At 46.3% G+C, this 21,258-nt stretch overlaps 1 protein-coding gene across 1 annotated transcript; it reads left to right on the top strand.

Moving 5' to 3' along the window:
• The first annotated feature begins 471 nt into the window (after positions 1-471).
• Positions 472-20,956, top strand: PMM1 (phosphomannomutase 1). Its single transcript, XM_066633577.1, has 8 exons — positions 472-595; positions 8,498-8,615; positions 11,024-11,100; positions 11,285-11,376; positions 12,791-12,890; positions 13,820-13,895; positions 15,203-15,318; positions 18,393-20,956. Exons 1-8 carry the CDS (start codon positions 506-508, stop codon positions 18,513-18,515), a joined length of 792 nt encoding a protein of 263 aa, XP_066489674.1. The 5' UTR covers positions 472-505; the 3' UTR covers positions 18,516-20,956.
• The last annotated feature ends 302 nt before the right edge of the window (positions 20,957-21,258 follow it).

Genomic DNA, 21,258 nt, shown 5'->3' with positions numbered 1-21,258 from the left:
TCTGGTCACTCTGGCTTCGTCCCTTACTTTGCAACCTAATCCTATTCGTCTACTCCCATTCGCCCCATTGAGTTCAGTGGGGCACGTATGCTTTCCTGGGAGCAAGCCCCATTGAACATAATGGGACTTACTTTGGAGTAGACCCGCTTGGGCTGCGAGTGTGTTAACGACCACAAGTCCCCTTGTGGGGACCCACAACCCAAGCGCTGGTTCTGCAGGTGACTCTGCATGTGCCCCCCACCCACCCCCCGTGGGAAGGAGGCGAAGCTAGAGCCCCCTCCGGCCAGGGCAACCCAGCCACCCGCTGGCGCCAGCAGCACCTCCGCCGCGGTGCTGTCCCTGGACGTGTACGTGTCCCCGGCCCTGTTCACACGAGTCACATGGGCAGGACTCGCTCCGCAATTGGCGCGGCGGCGGCCGACGCCTCCCTCCAGCCTCCCGGGCGGGCGGGCGGTGCATCCCCGTCCAGCAGCCGCGGCAGGCAGGCGGGGGAGGCGAGCGAGGGATGGCTGCCCCGGAGACGCCCCGCAGCTGCAGCCGGAGGACGATCCTCTGCCTCTTCGACGTGGACGGGACCCTCACGCCGCCCCGACAGGTACCCCGCCGGCCCGTCCTCCCCCGCAGGCGCCCGACTCGTCCTTGGGCAGCCCCCAGTGAATGAATGAGTGGCGGGTCCGGGGATCCCCTGCAGCCCAGGAGCTCCGCAGTCTGCAGCGGAGCCCCAGCCCGCTCTGCCCGCCCGAGGGGGCGGCAGCCAAGTCCTCCCGCGGAAGCGCTGCTGCAAGCGCCTGCCTGCCTGCCTGCCTGGGGCAGCCCCAAGGTCAAGCCCGGGCCAAGGGGCTGGGCAGCGGGCAGCCCTGCGCATCCTTCCCGGCGAGCGATTACATAAGGACAGAATCCCCGGGCTTGTTGCATCAGACCGGGGCCATGTGGTCCTGTGCGCGCCCGCCACACTGGCCACCCCCAGTGCCTCCAGGGCAGTGTTTCTCAAGGTCTGCCCCCCCCGCGCCCCATTTCACACGGTCTATCTACTGGAAGTACCACTGGAAGGAACTGGTGATGATATCACCAGTTGCTTCTGGGTTGGGAGGCCAGGTGCGATGTGACAACTAGTAAGAGGCTCGGGGTGGACAGGAGGGCATTTCAGAGCACTGAAGAGCCTGCTTTGGAGCTCTGCCCACCGAGCCTCCTAATGCTGTTGAGTGCATCATGTTTCTGGTCTGCTCAATGGGGTCCTGCAGCGGAGGTCCAGAAGTCCTGCTGCTGCTCCATGGGGGTCCAGGGGTTCTGCAACAGGAATCTGGGGGTCCTGCCACTGCTCAAAGGGGTCTGGGGGTCCTGCAAATACCACCAGACACCACCTCAAGTACTGTACCACTGGTGGTACCCATACCACTGGGTACTGATCTAGGAAGATCACTGCTCTAGGAAACAGTGCTCTGGGAAGATCTCAGTCACTCTGCAAGGGCCAAGACTCCCGTCCCCAGTGCCTGGTGCTCAGAGGTGGACTGCTGCTTGTGTGCATAGAGGTTCCATTTACTCATCAGGACTCCTAGTCAGAGGCTCCGTGAATTTGTCTGGTCTTTTTAGAAAGCCTTCCAAAGACATCCTGGGTCCAGGCATTTCACAAATTCCATTTTCCTTGGGTGTCCCAGAGATCTAGTTTTGGGAGAGAAAAAGCAAGGTAAAACATATCCTCTGGCTCTGTGACAGTGCTTCCCTAACATTTTAGCACTGGGATCCACTTTTTAAATGAGATCTGTCACTACCCACTGGGTAAAAAATCTATAATAATAATAAATAATGGGGTCCTGTGCTTCTGAGCCTGCTAGAGACATATAGCATGTGTGTAGACCTTTGCTAGACTCTCCCTAGAAATGGAGTTCAAGGACTGTTCCCCCAAAGCTTTACAGCAGTGATTTTCAACCAGTGTGCCACAGCACATTGGTGTGCTGCGAATGGTCTGCAGGTGTACCACAGGAGTTTGGGAGAGGGTCATTGGGGGATGTGAGCCCCCTTCCAGTAGCACAGTGTGCATTGTTAATTGTCAAAAAACTGATGGTGTGCCGTGGCCATGTTAGCGCCTTGTCGATGTGCCATGAGATGAAAAAGGTTGAAAATCGCTGCTTTACAGTCATTCCAGGGTACCTAGAAGGCTGAACTATAGGGCATGATGTGCAGTTAGGGACTTCCAGGCCAGACAAAAGACTGAAACTGGGTTAACATGCGATCTAAGGCATGCCAATTACCGGTACTTGAGAAAATCAGAAAATGGCATTTTAATTTGGGGTATGAAGATTACCTCATGCCAGCTAATGATTTTTGTCTGCAAGCCAGGCAAGGGTACTTCCAAAGTTGTTTGTTTTTTTAATGTTTCAAAAACTTTTTGCGACCCACGAAAAAATTGACTTGCGACCCACTGGTAGGTCCTGACCTACAATTTGGGAAACACTGATCTATAATATCCCTTTCTGAGGTGAGGCTCAAGAGGAAGCATTCAGACCTGCAATGACCCAACTGAAGCCTGAAGTGTCAAGAAAGATTATGTAGAATAACCCAAGACATTTGCTGATTGTTGAAACTAGCCCTCAGTTTCCAAACACCCACACCCTTCAAAGTGCAGGTGGATGTGACATCCAAGTGACAGGTAGTCAAACAGGCCACTTGTTTTGTTTTCACATTTTTATACCACCCTTCCTCCATGGCGCTCAGGGTGGCGTACATTTTTCCTCTCCTCTTTTGTCCTCACAACTACCTTGGAGGTAGGAATCTTGAAAACTGGATGCATCTGGGGCAGCTTGGCAGTCTTGCCCATGTGAAAGACTACACAAGTTACAAGAGCACGCATCTTTGGTCATGTTTCAGCCAGGTGGAAAGTAATCCCCCAGGTCCATCTGTCAGAGCGAGACAGATACTGAAAAGAACAAGTTAGTAAAACATTGTTTCCTATTACATCTGGAGATTAATTTGGGAGGTGTTTTCTTGAACACTAAAGGTTTTCACCACTGTGTTTTCTTGAACTTCCAGAAAGAGCCAGAGAACTCTGCAATGATAGAAAAGGTACAATTCAGGCCCCGGCCAAACCTGCAGTTATCCCATGACAAAATGCATCCATGAGTCACATCCATGTGCATCAATTCACATGGGCTTTGTGACCACATGTTCCCTACAATCTGGGGGGGGGGGTGGGTTTCTTGGTGGCAAACATTGTGCTAGTCCCTCCTCCCACACTGCCAGTCATCCTTTAGCAGACTTCCTATGTCATCAAGTATCCAAAAGCACTTGCCTATTGAAAGAGGTGGGAGCCCCTCCTCCTTCCAGGACAGAAATCCTCCTGGTTCAGGCAGATTGTGTGATTCGCCAATCCAACTTCAATGGGAAAATTTTTCTTCTCTCATTGTTCTGTTCTATTCTTTGTCCATACAGCAACTGTTAACCTGCACATGCCCTATCTCATCTGATTTCGGAAGCTAAGCAGGGTCAGGCCTGGTTAGTACTTGGATGGGATTCCACCTGGGAATACCGGGTGCTGTAGACTTATACAATAGTCTTTTGAGACTGAAGGTTGCCAACCATTTTTGTCCAAGAGAGTGGAGTTTCCCTAGGAGTGCCCTTTTACAAAAAATTTGTCTCCCCTCTCTGCTTCCATGCAGGAAGGTTCCCAGTAAATTGATGCCAGCCAATGGATTGCTGGTCACCAGGATGATCTACCCCAGGGAAGGGAGCCCCCTGGCAACACAGCAAAGCAAGCAAACTTTTAAGTTCTGGGGAATGGGGGGGGGGGGAATATGGGCAAGGCATAAAAAATGAACCTGCATGCACCACGTTTGAGATTTTTTTTAAAATCACAATTTCTAAGGAAAAACTTCCCAAGATAGCTTGAAAAACCATCAATATAATGAAATGATTAAATGATTATAATAAAATGAAATGATTAAAATATCTCATTTGGCAACTAATTAACTCCTGGATAGGTAATGTTCTTCCCAGTAACTGGTGTGTCATGGGATAGAAAATTACTAGTATTGCCTATCTTCAGTTTGGTGAGTCTGTCCAGGAGCAGATATGCCAGGCACAGGCAGAGCATGTGATTGGCTGGTTCAAGTTTAAAAGAGAAGCTCTTTTCCTACATTCTGTTCTTTGGCCAAGAAGGCCACATTCTCCCCAAGCCTACAGATTGTGGGTCACCCAGGATTACTTTTGCTGGCTGTAAACAGAGAAGGGAGCCGAAGAGTTGACAGGCAGGGTGCAAGGCACTTCTGGATCTGTGCAATCTCTTCCAAAAAGATCAGGGACACTAGTCTGCAGCTGAAGGATGAATAAGAGCAAGGGTGTGAAACATAAGGCCCGGGGGCCGGATGTGGCCCACAGACGCTTTTTATCCGGCCCTCGGGCTCTCAGCTGCTGATCGGTGTTGAGATATTACTGCTGAAAGGGCAGCCCACCTGAAAATTGTGCTCTCCTATCTCTTGAAATATGATTTGCGTAATTCCTCTTCTGTCATTTGAAGCTAATGATTTCCTAAGTGAGAAAAGGTTCTTATTTTTGGTTATGATCTGTTTAAGGACATCACTTCCGGCCTGATGACATCACTTCTGGCCCTCAGCAGGCATCATGAATGCTATTTGGCCCTCTGTATGAAACGAGTTTGACACCTCTGAATAAGAGGCTGATGACATACATCATTGTTGGATTTATGGGAAAGCTGAGCTCTGAGCTGCATGGAGCTTGGTTTCAGTACCTGGGAACACTGACCCAAATGGCTATATCTTAAATTCCTGTAGGAATATACAGGATCTTTTGTGGGGTGAACTCATCAAGGAATCCTCTTTTGTGACTTGATGGCCCTTAATTGCTCATCCCCAGCACCAAATGGCTGCTTCTGTTGTTCTGCACCTTATCAAGGGTACATCAATGAACTTCTAGCTAGCTGTGGATGCTACTGCCTTGATTAAAGTAGGCTCCTTAATTGAATTCAGCCATGGAGTTGGCAAGGGCAACCAGGATTGGAGATCCTTTTGTGTTGCTAACTACTTTGTTTACTCCCAGTCAGAAAGCTCCCAGGATGTGGCTTGGTTCACAGGTTCAAATATGCTAGGCAAGCAAAATTCAGACAAGAAGCAAAAACAAGGTGAAGCTTCTCCTGAGCCAGTCAGCTAGAATTTGGAGGGTGGGGGGAGGGGTAAGTGTTGTGGTGAACAGAAGTGCGGCCTTCCCCAAGGCCTGTGGGATCTAAAGCTTCTTGTCATCAGTCCCATTGCAAAGGTCACAGTACTGGCCTAGGTCATGCTCTCCAGGCAGGCACCCAGAGCCACATGCATATGTATACGAACGGGTCATGCACTTGAATAAAGCGGTGGGAAGGCTGTCGGGCAACAGCTGTGGCCGCTGTGGGTGTTTCTAGCAGTTATCACCACTTGCTATTGGTCTTGGCACTACCCTCATGGCAAGGGAGTGGAGGAACTGCCACAGGGCCTCATGCCTATGCCTAGGGGGCCTCCCCAAACCTGGAACTGAACCTTCCCCTATTCTTCTTTTCCTTCCCTCTGGAGTCTGAAGTCCCTCTGGATGGCAAACAAACCTGAATACCAAGGAGAAGCTTCAAAGACTCTTTGCTGTGCAATCACAACATTTGTTTGACCAGATACCAGCCTTTGCTGGAGGGATATGTCTAGATCAGCAGTCACCAAACTCCAGCCCATGGGCTGAATCCAATGTCACCTCCAGTGCGGTGGGGGCAAAGCCTTACCGTTATCTGGAGTGACCCTTTGCAAAGATACGAATCTGCAACACAGAACAGTAAGGCTTCGCCACCAGCATGCCGTGCCTGAGGTCATTTTGCAGGCACAGTGCAGGCCCTACTTTGGAGGCCCCCCCGTCTAGATGAGTGTTGGATGTGGTGCAGTACAGGCCATTGGCTTTGCTGTGGACTAGGGGGCCTCTCAGCAACTCTGAAGTTTTTATAAAGGCTCACTCTGAGGCTTCTCTTGAATGCATCTCACAAGTGCATTTCACATCTCCCTTTGCCCTGCTGCTGATGCCTCTGAATTCCACTTGTCACTCATTAAATATGTGGGCTATTCATTGAACTGTCTCATTTTAAGTTAGGTCAGGGTGCTGCTGCTGTGTTGATCTTGCCAAATGAGAGGCGTAAATGGGTGCAAATGGTGTTTTGTTTTTTTAAGTCTGTAATCACAGTCACTAAACTAATATGTAGAACATGCTGGGTACAGACCGTTCTTTGACTTCTGCACTGACCACCTGCATCTGATGAAAATGTGCTGTTCGAAACTTGCCTTTTTCTTATCTTTTTCACAGATGTTGGACCAGTAAGAGGTTCCGTATCTTTCACATTTAGTCAATTTTAACCAATGAAAATAAATATAGCAGTACGCATGAGCTTCTGATGACATTCAGTGAAGAGAAAATAGCACAGAGAAATTATTTGTTTCGGGGACGTGGATGGCCAGATATAAATTGTCAATGATCCTTAAACTACACTCTAACTCTTCACTGACAGTAGCTCCAACTAAAATCTTTTCAAAAAGCCACATGTTTAAATTGGTAACGAATTGATTAACTGCTTTGATTATCTAGTTAATGTTCTCAGCCCTTAGTTTGGGCACAAGCCCCTAATTATGTTGTATGAGAGCAAACACATTACACAGCAGTCTTGCAGTGGGGATTGTCACACCATGCTGGTAAGTTGATTCTCTTCTCAACTTCCACAGCCCCACCTGCCCAGTCAGAGCCCTTCCATCCCTTACAGCATTTTAAAAATTGCAAGAAGTTGGATTTTTGTTTGAGTGTTGCTGGTGGAATTTTAAGGGGTACATAGTCTGTTCTGGGGTCTCATGAATTGTTCCAAGGTGTTGGGCTGGAACAGCTAAGTTCAGATTCTGGCACAGCTAGATCATCAACAAACTATTGCCTGCCTCTGTTTCCCCATCTATAAAATAGATATTCGATGTATCTTATATAAATATTGTGAAGTTGAATGAGTGGATTATGCACATTAAAAAATGGTGCAATAAAGTATTTATATTCACCCCTGTTATGCATTTCCAATGTGTACAGGATGTTTTGGTTTCTTCTCTAGTATAAATTAGCATTGAATTAGATTTTAATAATACTCTAAGTGCAGTAGAAATTAAATAATCTTTTCTTCCCTGGATTACTTGAATATAGTGTTTTCTAGGGTTTTTCTTGCATTTGTTTATTTGAAGGAATTTACATTCCACCTTTCTGTCTGCAAAGGAGGCTCCTAACCATTGGGAAAACAGCAGCAAATTATAACAAATGAAATACAATAGAGCAAATGTAAAAACAAAAACAACAGCACAGCAAAAAAAAGCAATTAAAAATAATCAACCCTGCAATAAAACATCAAATTAAATCTGGCAGCAGAACAGCTGTAAACACCTTTCAAAATAGAAAAGCCCTGGCCCTTCCTTGAAAAGCCAGCTGTGTAGGGGCCAGGCATACTTCATGAGAGAGGGAGTCTGAGTCCCTTAGTGCACCTCTCTGTTGGGTTCCAACCAAATGGAAATCAGCATTTGGTGTGACACAAAGGAGGCTTCCCTTGCAGCTCTTAACCAGTGGTCAGGCTGCATGGCACATGTGCCTTGGAAGGGAAGGGGTATGTTCTAACATGACCTAGCCCACATATTTATATTAATCCCACCGTGTAAATAGAACAATAGTCTGTGTGGGGTGGAGGGGAAGAAAAGGTCTGGTTAATTAAGACACTTTTGGTTCCAGTTAGTGAACTCCAGTTAAAACACAGGCAATATACAACCAGACCCTATTTGTGTTTATTCCAAATTAGGCTTCAGTGAGTGTAGTGGGACTTATTCCCAAAGTAGTGTGCAAAGGAAATATCCAAAAGCTGCAAACCTTCATGGGCCTGCTAAGAGTGGGTGTACTGTCTTATATAAGCTTACCTGACAAGAAACTCAATTGAACTTGTTGGCATTTATTCTGAGTAAAAATGTTTAAGATGGGCCTGTTTAGTTTTATCCATTTATCACATTTGTGTCTCTCCCAGTTTCTGAGGAGCTACATGTCAGAGCTCAAGGTTGTGGGCACAATGTTGACAATAAACTGAGTGTGGGTTATGCTGAGAAGGATCGGGTATTGTATCTCTGGCATTGGGTCGGTGTCTTAGGCTAAAATCCTATACAGTACACACTTTCCTGGAAGTAAACCCCACTGAATACAATGGAACTTACTTCTGAGTAGGCATGTTTAGGATTGTGCTATCAGCCTCACTATGTAAGGCTCCTACTTCTGTTACACGGAAACCTACCACCTTTCATAACTGTTGCTTTAGTCCAAAAAAGTTCATTCCACTACAATGAATCTGTTAGTCTTGAAAGCAACTCATTGACATTTTTTGGTCAAATTCCAGTATGCTTCTAGCTTGTTGGCATTTCCATTAATAAATAAATGGAAAAACCTTTCCTCAAAACTTGCCATTTTCCTCCTTTTTCATCAGAAAATTGATCCTGAGGTAGCAGAGTTTCTTCAGGAGCTGCGTAAGAGAGTGATGATCGGTGTGGTGGGAGGCTCCGACTACTCCAAGATAGCCGAACAGCTGGGAGAAGGGGATGAAGGTGAGCAACCAGCACCCTTTTCTCTTTTCTGGGTCTGTTCATCTGATGGGTGCAGAACTGGCTCAGTCACATGGTGGTCTGAAGTGGAGAGGGCATCAACATCATTCAGTAACAGAGTGGTAGAAGTACATGGCCCATATGCACTATTTTGCTTCAGGATTTTTTATTTAATGTGCAGAAGTGTTCCATTGTGGTCCTCACCAGTCCAAAGTGACCTATTTTGGAAACAGCTGGACCACGTATTGTTTCTGCATACCTAAGTCACCATAAAGCAGGCCTTGCCCTTTTCCCAACAACGTAAGATATCATCACTGAGTGTCCAGTGAGCCAGGATCAATATTGCAAAATCCTCCATAGCCCCAGGACTCTCACCATTGTCTTTCCAGGAGTTGGAAAGAGGAAATTTTTCCAGCCTTTGAAAGGGACCGGCAGCTGGCTCAGAGCCTGACATAGAGGGCAAATACCTACAAACCCAGCGTGGGTTTTCAAGGAGAGGCCTCCCCCCCTTTTTTTTTTTGGCTCAACTCCTTCTTTTATGTTGTTTCCAAGCTAGCCCATTACATCCAAAATCCACAGTGAGCCCCACAGTGGTGAATTTAATTGGCCCAAACTAGGTTTGGACATGCTCTAGGGGGCCAGTTGGCACCCCATGGGCGACATTCAACTCATGCCCTGCCTTGTCTCAAATGCCACCGCCCCCTCCCAGGGGCCAACTTGCAAGTTCAAGATGCCACACCACACCTCATTTCCTGGGAGGCGCTTCTGCAAGGTAAGAATTTGTACATTTGCAGTTCAGCATGGGGATGACAGGCAGGCATTTAGCTCAGGAAAGAGTAATATGTTGCTGTCTGGCAGCCCATATCACAGGAAAGGTGTGGTTGCCTTTGTGACCTCTGCATCATGACAGTGGCCACTGAGTGACATCTTATCTCCCACACAAGGGTTGCCTGCAGGGTAAGCAGCAACCATGGGCCGCTTCTCATATTGCAGATATTCTTCTCCCTTCTGTCAACTTCTGTGAGCTTATGGGGAAAAGTGGATTCTGCCATCTAAGCTACTGAAAGGAGAGGTGCTGATATCATGGCAGGGGAAAGTTCAGCTCCTGAGCGGGGAGAACTCGACCTGCTGTTTTAAGAATTGGCCTTCTGAGTTTATCACTTTTCAGCAACAACAACAAGCAGTTTAAATAGCCAAGATTGAGAGGATGGTTGTCTGCCCCCAAAGTGCCTGCAGTCTAAAAATAAACACAAGGGTAGCATCAACCAGTGGGAAAGATGCTGTGCTGGGATGAACAGGGTTAGCTGTCCTTCCTTGCAGAGAGCCACCACTTTAAAAGGTGCTATTTGCCTTGTTAGTGGGCTTGTGGATCACAGAACCAAGCAGAAGTCACTCAGTGGATTTCCAGGCTCACTGGGGCAACTTTCCAGAAGCTATTCAGAGAGGTCCAGAGAGACCATGCTTGAATCTTATATGTCCTTCGAAAGATACATTGCAAAGAAAGTTGAGAAAGATGGAGATCCTGGGAGGGGAAGCAGGAAGGGAGAAGACTTGCAGATGTCAAGAATACTGGAGACATCCACAGCACCTTGAGGCTTATAAAACTCTTATAAACATAAAAGCACATCCTGAGATAGGGTTTCAGAAATGTCATATCCAGTGCTGAGAAACCACAAATGCTTAAAGGCACACAACTGTTCTTACAGTCGAAGATATGAAGAGGGCTCTGTTCATTCCATGTTTCCAGATAGCAAACTGAGCTGGTGGAAAGCCTCTGGAACCAAATTCCCTATTGTGAGACCTGCATTCACTGGCAGAAGTAAAATAGAATGGTTGTTTTGTACCCCCACATTTCCCCTCCACCACTCCTTTCAAATAAGGTATAATATCAAGTTCTGAAACCTTCCTTCTGAAGAAAGGAGGAGAAAACTAGCAGTTCAGTGAAGCTTTAAGTGAATTGCTGATTCAACACTCACCTGTTTACTGCTGCTAAGGAAGGCCCGTATTAGACAGCTGCTGTCAGTGAGCCATCCTCAGAGTGGGAATGAGAGGAGGTGAGTCAAAGAAAGCACATGGAGAGGTACAATCAGATGCAGTTCGGTCCGGATGTCATCTCTGCCCCATGATTTTAGGCTGTCACTCTTGGGTTTCCATACCTTCCTCCATGAAATGGAAACATGATTACATTATTGTTCACGAGGATCAGTGTTTGCGTAGCACTTCTGGAGGCAAGCAGTGCTAAGATGTCAGCATAAAGCCCTAGGGATTGCAACATTCAGCGCACATTCCTTTTGGCCTGACGAAAAGGGTTGCATTGATATTCATCTCTGACCTTCCTCTCTCTTCCTTCACTTCATACCCTCCCACCCCCAAAAACATCCTCTGTGCCTCTCCAACTCCATTTCCCACAGTCATCGACAAGTTCGATTACGTCTTTGCAGAAAATGGCACCGTGCAGTACAAGAATGGGCAGCTAGTCTCCAAGCAGGTAGGCCTGGCCTCCTCATGTTCTGCCACCAAATTCCCTCCTTCCCTCTCCCTTCCAAGTCTCTCCAAGGGAGAAAAAAAACAAAGCCATCTGCCCCCTTCTTACCTCCATAATAGGCTGGAGGGCCCATTTAGGTAGGAATTGTGCTCTTTTATTTAATGTGACCTGTGATTTCAATCAACAGACTATCCAGAACTACCTTGGGGAGGAACTTCTGCAAGAACTGATCAACTTCTGCCTCAACTACATATCGCTTCTAAAGCTACCAAAGAAACGGTAATGATCCTGCCTTGTTCCACTGTTTTAACTGCACAGATTACACATGAGTAATTAGAATCGCATAGCTGGAAGGGAACCCTTGGATTGTCTAGCTGGTTTTCCTGTTCTAAGACAAGGAACCCTACCTTCAAGTACAGTAGGACCTTCCTTCTCCACGGACTTGGCATCCACGGATTTGAGCATCCATGGATGCCGAACCCACACCTCAGAAGGCTTTCCGCAGGTGACCAGAAGCCACTTCTGGTTTGCACCAGCAACTTCTGGTCACATGCAGGAGGTGTTCTGAGATGTGTGAAGGTCACATGTGGCCTCCCCGTGCCTCAGAACGCCTCCTGGGACACGACTGGAAGTCATTGACGTGAACCAGAAGTGGCTTCTGGTAGCATTCAGGGGATCTTCTGAGGAGGAAGAAGATGTGACAATTTCTTTAGCCACCTTATTTGATAGCTGAGTTGCTCTTGTAATGAAGTAAAATCTTAAGAAGAAATTCCTTAATCTCTTTTCTCAGAGATTATGAGTAGAGGGCTCATAATTGTCAACCACACTAAGCCAGAAACTAGATATTCTCACTGAGACCATTTAAAAAGCAATGGTTCTCAAACTTTGAGGGAGCTTTACTCCCTCAGTAAGATCTTGCGGGAGAGGGGCTAGGGCAGTGACACGATCCCCAGGATAGCACCTGTATGGGGAGGCGAGGAGGGGTGCTTATGACTTACTTTATGAAGACAGGGCTGCAGCAGGCTGCAGGAGGTTTGGGGCGCCCTGCACAGCCCTCCACAGCCCTCCACAGCACTCCCCGAGGCTTGGAACATTTGGAGAAAGCAGGCGCAAAGCACCTCCTGCAAAATGGAAGTGCTTTGCGCCCGCTTTCTCCAAATGTTCCAAGCCTCAGGGAACGCTGCAGAGGGCTGCGCAGGGCTCCTCGTACCTCCTGCAGCTGGCTGCAGCCCTGTCTTCATAAAGTAGGTCACAAGCACCCCCTCCCTCCCATATGGGCGCGATCCTGAGGATCGCTTCCCTGCCTCTCCCCTTCCCCTACCCTTTAAAGGGACGGGGGAACCTTTACACAAACTGGTGGGTCACGACCCACCAGTTTGAGAACCACTGCTTTAAAGGATCTTGCTGTTCCAGGTGGTAGGATTTGCCCCTGTGCCAAGAAGCTACGGAAGGAAAGACTCAATCTAGGAAGAGCCATGTGCACATGCTGTGGGCCTTGGGTATCTAGGAATGCTAGGACTAAGCATGAGTGGGGTAGCCTCCTCCAATTCTAAGCTTGACTTTGCATTGCATCACTGTTGGAAAGATTTTGCCTGTCTTATATTAATGAGCTTGTATAAGAGAACAGCCCTATTGTACAGAATGTTTCTCATTCAAGTTTCTCCTCCTCTCTCCTCCCCCAACACATACAAAGAGGGACCTTCATAGAATTCCGCAATGGAATGTTGAACGTCTCTCCTGTTGGGCGAAGCTGCACCCTGGAGGAGCGTATAGAATTTTCCGAGCTGGACAAGGTAAACAATTGCTACATTTCTTTGAAGATTAATTTCCCACCTTTTTTGCAAGTGCCTCAAGGTGGTGAACAAAATCAACAGGATAAAAAGCAAGTCATAATAACATAATAATCTGTGTCATAATAACAGTGACAAAGCAGCAGATTAAACACAAACAGAAGTCAAAACCATTGAACCAACAAGCTATAAAAATTAATCATGCAGTGAGGAAGGGGGAGCAGTTACCATACAAAGCAATCAAATGCCTGAGAGAATAAGGTAGGCCTTGCTTGGTGCCTAAAATATACTAGTGAAGGTGTCAGTCTGGACATGCCAGGGGAAGAAGTTCCACAATTCAGTTGCCACCACTGGGAAGGTCCTCCTTCTGATGGCCACCCATCAAATCTCAGAGGGCAGGGACACTCAGAGAACAGTTTTCTACAAAGGTCTTAATTGATAAGCACAGGAAGCTACATATGGCCAGTTGGTCCCTCTTGCTCAGTCCTGTCTACATTGAATGGCATCAATTCTCCACAGTTTCAGACACAGTTTCAGAGAGGTTTTGGAAGCTGGAATCTTCTACATATAAAGTACACATAGACCTTCCCAACAAGCAGGTTAGTTAAACCCAGAATGGATAATACCTGTTCTCTGAGACCCTGCAGTGGGACCCCTAGGAGCCTATTAAGATCCTTTGGCTCTTTTTAAGTCTGTGTTTTAAGGGAAGCTTTATGCCTGTTACCAGGGTACCTTTCTTGAAAGCTGGTACCCAACAGGAATATTAATTTGGCACGGAACAGCTCCTAAGAGAGTGAGCCAGGCCCTTCTGTACATCCTTGGCTTTCATGGGAAAAGTGTGATTCTTGTCAGATTCAATAACGGGGCTGCGGGGCTGTTCTTACCCTTCCATCCATCCCCTCTCATATGTTTTCTGTTTGTCTCCATTGCAGAAAGAGAGGATCCGAGAGAAGTTTGTGGCTGCCCTGAAGAAGGAGTTTGCTGGGAAAGGTCTACGGTTTTCCCGAGGTGAGCATGGAAAGTGCCTCACAGGCCCCTTTGACTTCTGGGGGTGTTTTCCATGGTGGTCTTGGAAAAGCAAAATGTCAAGTCTTGCTCCTGTTTTAAAGACAAGGACTTTGCTTGGTGAATTTAATGGTGGTATCCCCAAGTTGATCCCTTTCTGCCAGAAATCTGTTTTCGGTATTGTACTAGAAATTTATTCAGAAATAAGTCTCTAAGGGCTCAGTCCTAACCAATGCACTGACCTGGCCGCAATGCAGCCCCAAAGGTTACAAAATGCCCAAACCTTCAGGAGGCCCCCTTGACTGCCTCCCCACTGCAGGATGCAGTGCACACCACATTGGCACAGCTATGTCAGTGCTGAAAAGTTGGTCAGGATTGAGCCGTTAGTTGCTGTTTAAGTAAGGAATCGCTATGTTTTGTATAGAATGGTTGAGATCAGCTCACTGGCAGAGCATATGCTTTTATTCCAGAAAGTCCCGAATTCAATAACTAACATCTCCAGGTAGGGATGAGACGGACCCTCATCAGATACCTGGAGAGCCTCAGCCAGTCAGTAGTGGCAGTATTGACCTAGATGGACCAATGGTCTCTCTCAGTGGAATATGCTTATTTCTGTGGTTTGCTAGACAGCTGCAGCAGAGTCTTGTATTGGGTGCCACCCTGGCCCACCAACAAAATGGGGCACTTACTCTGCTGCTGGCTGGTGGTCCTATTTCTTGGTTTCGGGCAACAGGTGCTGCCACCAGAACACTGGATTAGTTTCTCGTGGCTACTACTGCCAAAGTAGGAGAGGTCACACTGTTGCTTGAGTACACTTGGCAAAAGTCCTCTGGTCTGCCCAGTGATTAAAATTAGGAAAAAATCACAGGCACTTCTTGCAAAGCCTGCATTTTACATTCATCCCAGCTATTGACAGAAGCGTCTTCTTCTCCCCAGCTGTATTTAAAGAGATCAGAACATGTTAAAATAGTCTTTTTCCCCTGAGTAAAAGAGCGTCAAAAGCACCCACCCCACTTGTGGTCTTGTGAAAGTAGTAGGACTCAGCTCATCGCTCTGTCTGGCCAAGTGTTTGTGCCTTTGGCTGATAGGGGTTTGCTGACGCCATTCAGTCCCATTGCCATAGAGACGGCAGCCCTTTCAATTAATGTAGCAGGGAATTGGGCAGGCAGGCAGGAACACTGTCTGCTGTGTAATAAGGTATTCCACGCACGTTCCTGCTCCGTTCTGTGTCAGAGGTGCAAAGGGGGATGCTTTCTCCTACAACCTCTCCCCTTCAATCTTAATTCTCTGCCCTCCTTCCTCTCTGGCAGGTGGCATGATTAGCTTTGATGTCTTCCCAGAGGGCTGGGACAAGCGCTATTGCCTCAACATCCTGGACGATGAAAGATTCGATGCCATCCATTTTTTTGGGAACGAGACAACCCCTGTGAGTAGATCCCGCAAGCAGCCAGGCACTGGGAGGGCCCCAAGGAAGATAATGCTGTGCTTGTCCTTATCTAGGCTTGCAACTTGCAATAAGAGACAGGCCCCTTTTTCCACAGTGCATCTTTGCTGTGACATTTGAAGGGCTTTGAAGTCTTTGAAAACTAATATTGCAGGGTTCGACATGTTGAGGTTGATTTTGATGGCCACATTTGTGATTGCCAGGCCCCTCCCCACAAGGGTAGGCTCTTGTGATCGATTTTGTGGTTCACTTCCAGAATGCAGCACAAGGTCAGGGACAAATTGCTTGAAGCACGGGGCAGGGCAGAGGAGTAATTCTTCACCTTCCTCTCCAGCTAGGAATTAGAAAGGGGGGACTGGTTTGTTTGGGCTTTGTGTTTGCAAGGTGTTCTTTTGCAATTGCAGTAGCTTATTGGTTCTCAAACTGGTGGGTTGCAACCTACCAGCCCAAGAAGCCTTTTCTCTGCCTCCTGAAGGGGCGGAGCCATGGATAGCAACATAATCACCAGGATTGCACCCAATGGGACAGAGGGGCTTTTGCTTTACTTACTTCTGTCTGCAACGGCCTCAGGGGATGTGGGAAGCCCCATGGACCCTTCTGCTGTACTCCCCATGCCTCAGAACACTGAAAAAATGTGATTGTGACCCACTTCTGGTTTCATGATCGCAACCCATAAGTGGAAAAGTACAAGCAGACTGATGGAAAATGCTTGACCTTGGCTGGATTTTTCCAAGAAAAAGCTTGCTCAAATGAATACATTAACTAGTAATGCCTAGCAGATGGAGCTGGGAGGCTACTCAAGAGCAAAGCACATAAAACCTCTAACTCTTAGTGCAACTTGGGAAGAAAAGTGCAAACAAGCTGAAATTAATTCCCTCAACACATCTATCTAGAAACACAGTCCCTAATGCTAGCTATTTACATAGGAACCAGGATTCCAGTCCCTGGTAATGGAGAGTAAATAGGTGTACCTTCTGTGAACCAACATGGCAAACACCAGCACCAGCACACCTGTGCTTGAACTTAAGTAACTTAGGTTTGATGGTGTCAGACTTACCTGATTAAAGCCCATCTGGCCTCTCCGTTCTACCCCTTTACCTCAACAGACAGGTTTGGCTGCTCATTCTGTACGCCCGTGCCAATTAATCTGAGAGTTAGCTACTCCAGACAAGGAGAATGACCCGTATCTATCGGAGCCGCATGGCTGTTGGGTAATGGTGTTTCCAATGAAAGACACTGTCTGCTGCAGAAATATGTCCCAGCTGCTTTTAGGGTACTGAATGTGCACAGGAGTTCCTGGGGAGTAAGGAGTGTCCAAAAATAAGGAAACACACATACACACACACACACAAATGGGCATTCATCACAGATGTAAACAGGAGGACTGCATCTTTGATGTATGTAAAGTGGCTCCTATTTTCTAGTCTTACAAATGGTACCTGGGATTCCTATGCAGGTATGTAGGGCTAATGCTGCCCTCTTGTGGTAATACAAAGAAAGCCAAAATACAGAACCTGCAGTTCTATCAGCATGGCATTCAGAGTATTTGTTTACATAAGTTTTCTGGGTGCCCAGTTTGACTTTTCAGCACCAATTTTGAAGTAAAGACAGTGAGGTATGAAGCAGGCAACGTTTGTTTCACCATTAATTGCTTTGTATGGACTGCAGGGCTTGCCCTGGTCTTAGGGCCAGCTCATCCATGAGGCTAACTGAGGCACTTGCCTCGGGCAGGAGATTAGCTGAAGGCCACCCACCTCCTTTGCTCCTCTCACTCCCTAGATTGGAAAATGAAGAGGGGGCAGAGCAGAAAAGGAAATGGAACAGCATGGCACTCTCCTCTCCATACTTCCTCTTCTGCTCTGTCCCCTCTTCCAGTTCCGGAAGTGAGAGGAGTAGAAGTGACACACCACTGGGTGGCAGTGGGGTGTGTGTGTGTGTGTGTGTGTGTGTGTGTGTGACAGTTTGGCATGCCACTGCAGCCACCAGGAGGTTTTGCCCTGCTCATAGTTGCCTTTAAGTACATTGCAGAGGAAAAGACTACCAGCAAAGTCTGGTATGTTGATTACAGGTATTGGCTGTACAGATTGAACATATCTTACCCTAAAGCCCTGGTCACAAACTGTAGTCTGCGAGATGTTTGGAAGTGGTCTGCAAAGTCTCAGGGGGAAAAAAGATAACCTTTGATCACTTCCAGAATCTTGCCAAACAAACAGTCCCTCGTGGACCTCCAGAAAGGGCAGAGAACAGACAGCCTGCAACCAGTACTGACATGTTGGCTACAGCTGTGGGTGATCCATTCTCCATTCTCTCTGGTAGTCCACGGGGAGCACTTGTTTGGGAGACACTTCCCACAGAGCACCAGAGAAGGTGGAAAGCAGACCACCTGCAGCCACAGCCAGCAACAAAAGCAGCAAGCAACCCATGAATCTTCTCTATAAATAATAAATCTAATATATCTCTGTGAAAACTTTTCTCGTAAATCTTCTCTAATTATTACAAATTTAATTGTATTTTTTATGTGCAGTGGGATGGAGGGGTTGCATGAGGTCCACAATGATTCCAATTTTTGCCTCAGTGGTTTGCGGAGTCCTAAAGGTTGGGAACCACTGCTCTAAAGAAGTGGTATACAGGGAGATGTCTTTTCATCTTGTGCCTGAAATACATTGAAGCTCATTGTCTCTTCTCCCTTCACATCAATGTTGGCTCAGAATGTTCTAGCTAGCATGTATCTGCTAAAAAGTGCTATCACCTGAGGTACTGGCTGATTCACGAGAGGGGAAAAATCAATACTGAGAGCCGCAGCACTTCAAATTAGTTCCTCACAAGAGGGAACCTGAGGCAGAATGTCCATCCACATTCAGAATTGGAATGGCACAGGCTTATCTGAGGGCTGGTTGTTATCCTGCCTTAGTGGGAGACTAGAGTAAGCTAAAGGAGTTGTACGTGTTTTGTGGGGAGTCTAGGCTTGTCTGCTCATTTTCATCACCGCTTCAAGCCTGGTCATTTTAAAAAACCTTTGCAACTAGTAGCAAGTCTCTCTCTTTTTCCCCCCTTAGGGTGGGAATGATTATGAAATCTACGATGACCCCCGGACAGTAGGACACAGCATCCAGTCTCCTCAGGACACAGTCCAGAGATGCCGGGAGATCTTCTTCCCAGAGACAGTGAATGAATCTTGACTCGTGGCTGTCCCACTGTGGTTTTATCACTGAAAGGAGACCCTCGAACACATCATGAAAAACCTTTTGAGATTCTTGCAGGGCTCTGCTGAGAAGCAAGGTTAAAAATGCACTTTGTGGAGGTGAAGTGTCAAAGTGGGACAACAAGGGCAGTCACATAGCAGCACCATCACCCCCGCTACTGGGGACTTAACAAAACTAAAATCACCGTGCCCCCCACCCCAAGGTAAAATTGAATCTTTGAAAGGAAACATGTTCTAGCTGAGGCCTTTTTTCTAGAAGTGAATAACCTCAATCTCCCTCCCCACTTTTGCACAAATTGATCTATTTCTGAGAGGCTCATAAATACTTACTATAGATACCTATTTTTTTAAAGGGAGAGGAGCCTGACATTTCTAAGTTCAAGATTTGTGGAGTATTTTTGTATTGGTGGAACAATCAGAGTGTTTTGCAGGTGGCTTTTAAATTGGATTTAGGCCATTTTTAAGCCAATATGATTGAGAAGGGTACAATTTTAAAAATAAGTCATGACCCCACTCTGGTACTTGTCATGTTTAAAAGTGATGTTTATGCACAACAGGTTATGGCAGAGTGAGGCTAAGACACACCAATGACTTTCATGTTTCTACTACAGCAAGTTACCTTTAGAGAAAAATAGTGTTGGGATGAAGGCCAAGGACAGAAGGCTCTTTCTCTTTGCTGTTGCTTCATTAGTCACTATCTACCAAGGATTACATACATTCCATATGCACATGTGTTGGGGTCCCTTTAGGGCACCTCACTTTTATTTTTGTAATTTAAAAAAATATACACATATATAGTTCTTAGCCCTCATTGTTTCAGATACACTGTTGAAAACTTGGATATAAAGCCTTCTAATCAATCAAAAATGATAGAATTGTACGCGGAGGCTTCAGTGCCCTGCGTACCTCTTGTCACTCTGTATTCATTACATTCTCTTCTCTAGAGTTAATGGTGTCTGTATGTACAGTTTGCATACAGTAAATTTGAATTCTGGACCTGTGCACACATACAGTTAGTCACACATTACATCCAACACACACACAGCAGTGTGCACAATCTGTACTCGACATTTGAGGGTTCTGGTATCTGAGTTTACATTTAAAGTGATCACATCCTGTTATGTCTGTCTTCTCCCACACCAGCCTTTGCAGACAAAACAAACCCTCCCCAAATAATTTGAACCCAGCCCATCTCTTACAATCAGAACCAGTAGAGTACGTCTTATAACTTGTAGGCATAAAGCACACATACCTAAAGATGCAAAGGATTCAAACTTAGCAATATGATAAAGCTTCTGCCATTTCCTGCCTTTTTGTAGTAGCACCGGCCACATTAACATTAATCAGATTTGCGTTTATAAAGGGGACCAATACTTTTCTCAGTTCCAATAGGTGGGACAAGCCCACAGAACCTTTGAGCAGGTGGACAAGAACAAGCATGCTGCCATCCCACCCAAAATAAGGCAAGTTTGAACCAGGTAACAAGTTAGCAGGGTTTTGCAGGAATCTACATTCTTGCCTAAGCTTCCCCACTCTTCATTAGACAATAGTGGTCTTGTACTCCATAGACTTCATGAGACTTGTCTGTCTCTGTATCCAGCTAAGGGTGATTCACATGAAGAACTGGAACCTGCCAGTTACTGTACTGTATTGTATGTATCTCCATTACCTACTCGTCACTGCTAGTCCTTTCCTTGTCTCCGTACTCATGCATTCAGATTGAGAAAAATGTGTTGCACCTGATAGCTCCTTAATATGGCTGCTTCTTGATCCCAGTGGAGAGCCCTTGGAGAGCTGCTTTTCTTTAATGTAGTTGTTCACTCCATCATTATCATCACTCAAGATATCAAACACTTCCAGCTACTTTCCTATAATGGTGGCATTGGTGTGCAAGCACCATCCTTGTGTGTGAATGTAGCCTAGAATTGTAATTTATTACCTAGGTACCATAACAGAAAAAGTGAACAGAGATGTAGAGACCCCAATTATTGAGACTGGATCACTAGTAATGGCATTTGAAGATGCATCTACGAGGTGTACATTCTTAAGTAGTTTAACACAATGTGCAATGTTACTGTCTTGCTTCTGCTGTGACGAGGTGGATCCTTGCCTACTATCCTTTTCCCTTTTAGTCTCTACCTTTTTCCAGCAGGAGATGTTCCAATCAGAGATCTGTTCACCTTTGGAACTGCATGATGGTTGGATTCTAGCATGGACTAAAGAGGCATTATCTCACAGCTCTGGATCTAAGCAATTAAGGAATGCATCTTTATTTTGATCATCCAAATACGCAAACAGCAGGGGTATACTGGCAACCACATAGATTTGTGTGGTGCGTTTGTTTTATTTTTTACAGGCAGAAATTTAAATGTGGACCATTTTACTTTTTAACGTATTGCAAATAAACAAATGAGATCTTAGTGCAAAGCTTATGTGGTTTGTCATTATTCTCTGTAACCTACATGGAACTAAGTGAGCATACTGTAGCTATTCATTCTTTTTTTCATCATTTTTGTACTTTTATCAATATCTTACAGCAAATTCAAAATCAACAGTAACAAATCTGCCCTAGAGCAGAACTGGCTAGCATTGAACACCCTGACCTTACCTGGTCTCCCATGCTCTGCTTAGAGTTGCATTGTGCATGGCCTGCCCACTATGGTTTTTTCATCCAACTAAATGACAATCTCAGAGCTCTGGGTCCATCCATCAGGCAGCAT

Source organism: Tiliqua scincoides, chromosome 7 (genome assembly GCF_035046505.1).
Source record: "Tiliqua scincoides isolate rTilSci1 chromosome 7, rTilSci1.hap2, whole genome shotgun sequence".
NCBI classification, from domain to species: domain Eukaryota; kingdom Metazoa; phylum Chordata; class Lepidosauria; order Squamata; family Scincidae; genus Tiliqua; species Tiliqua scincoides.
Note: the sequence above shows the minus strand (reverse complement) of the source record. Positions and strands in the feature narration are given on the sequence as shown.

What these genes read in the sequence shown, in the direction of transcription:
- PMM1 (XM_066633577.1), top strand. Translation starts at nt 506, where the DNA reads ATGGCTGCCCCGGAGACGCCCCGCAGCTGCAGCCGGAGGACGATCCTC. An exon ending in CCCTCACGCCGCCCCGACAG is followed by an intron (nt 596 to 8,497) that starts GTACCCCGCCGG and finishes CTTTTTCATCAG; the next exon opens with AAAATTGATCCTGAGGTAGC. An exon ending in TTGGGAACGAGACAACCCCT is followed by an intron (nt 15,319 to 18,392) that starts GTGAGTAGATCC and finishes TTCCCCCCTTAG; the next exon opens with GGTGGGAATGATTATGAAAT.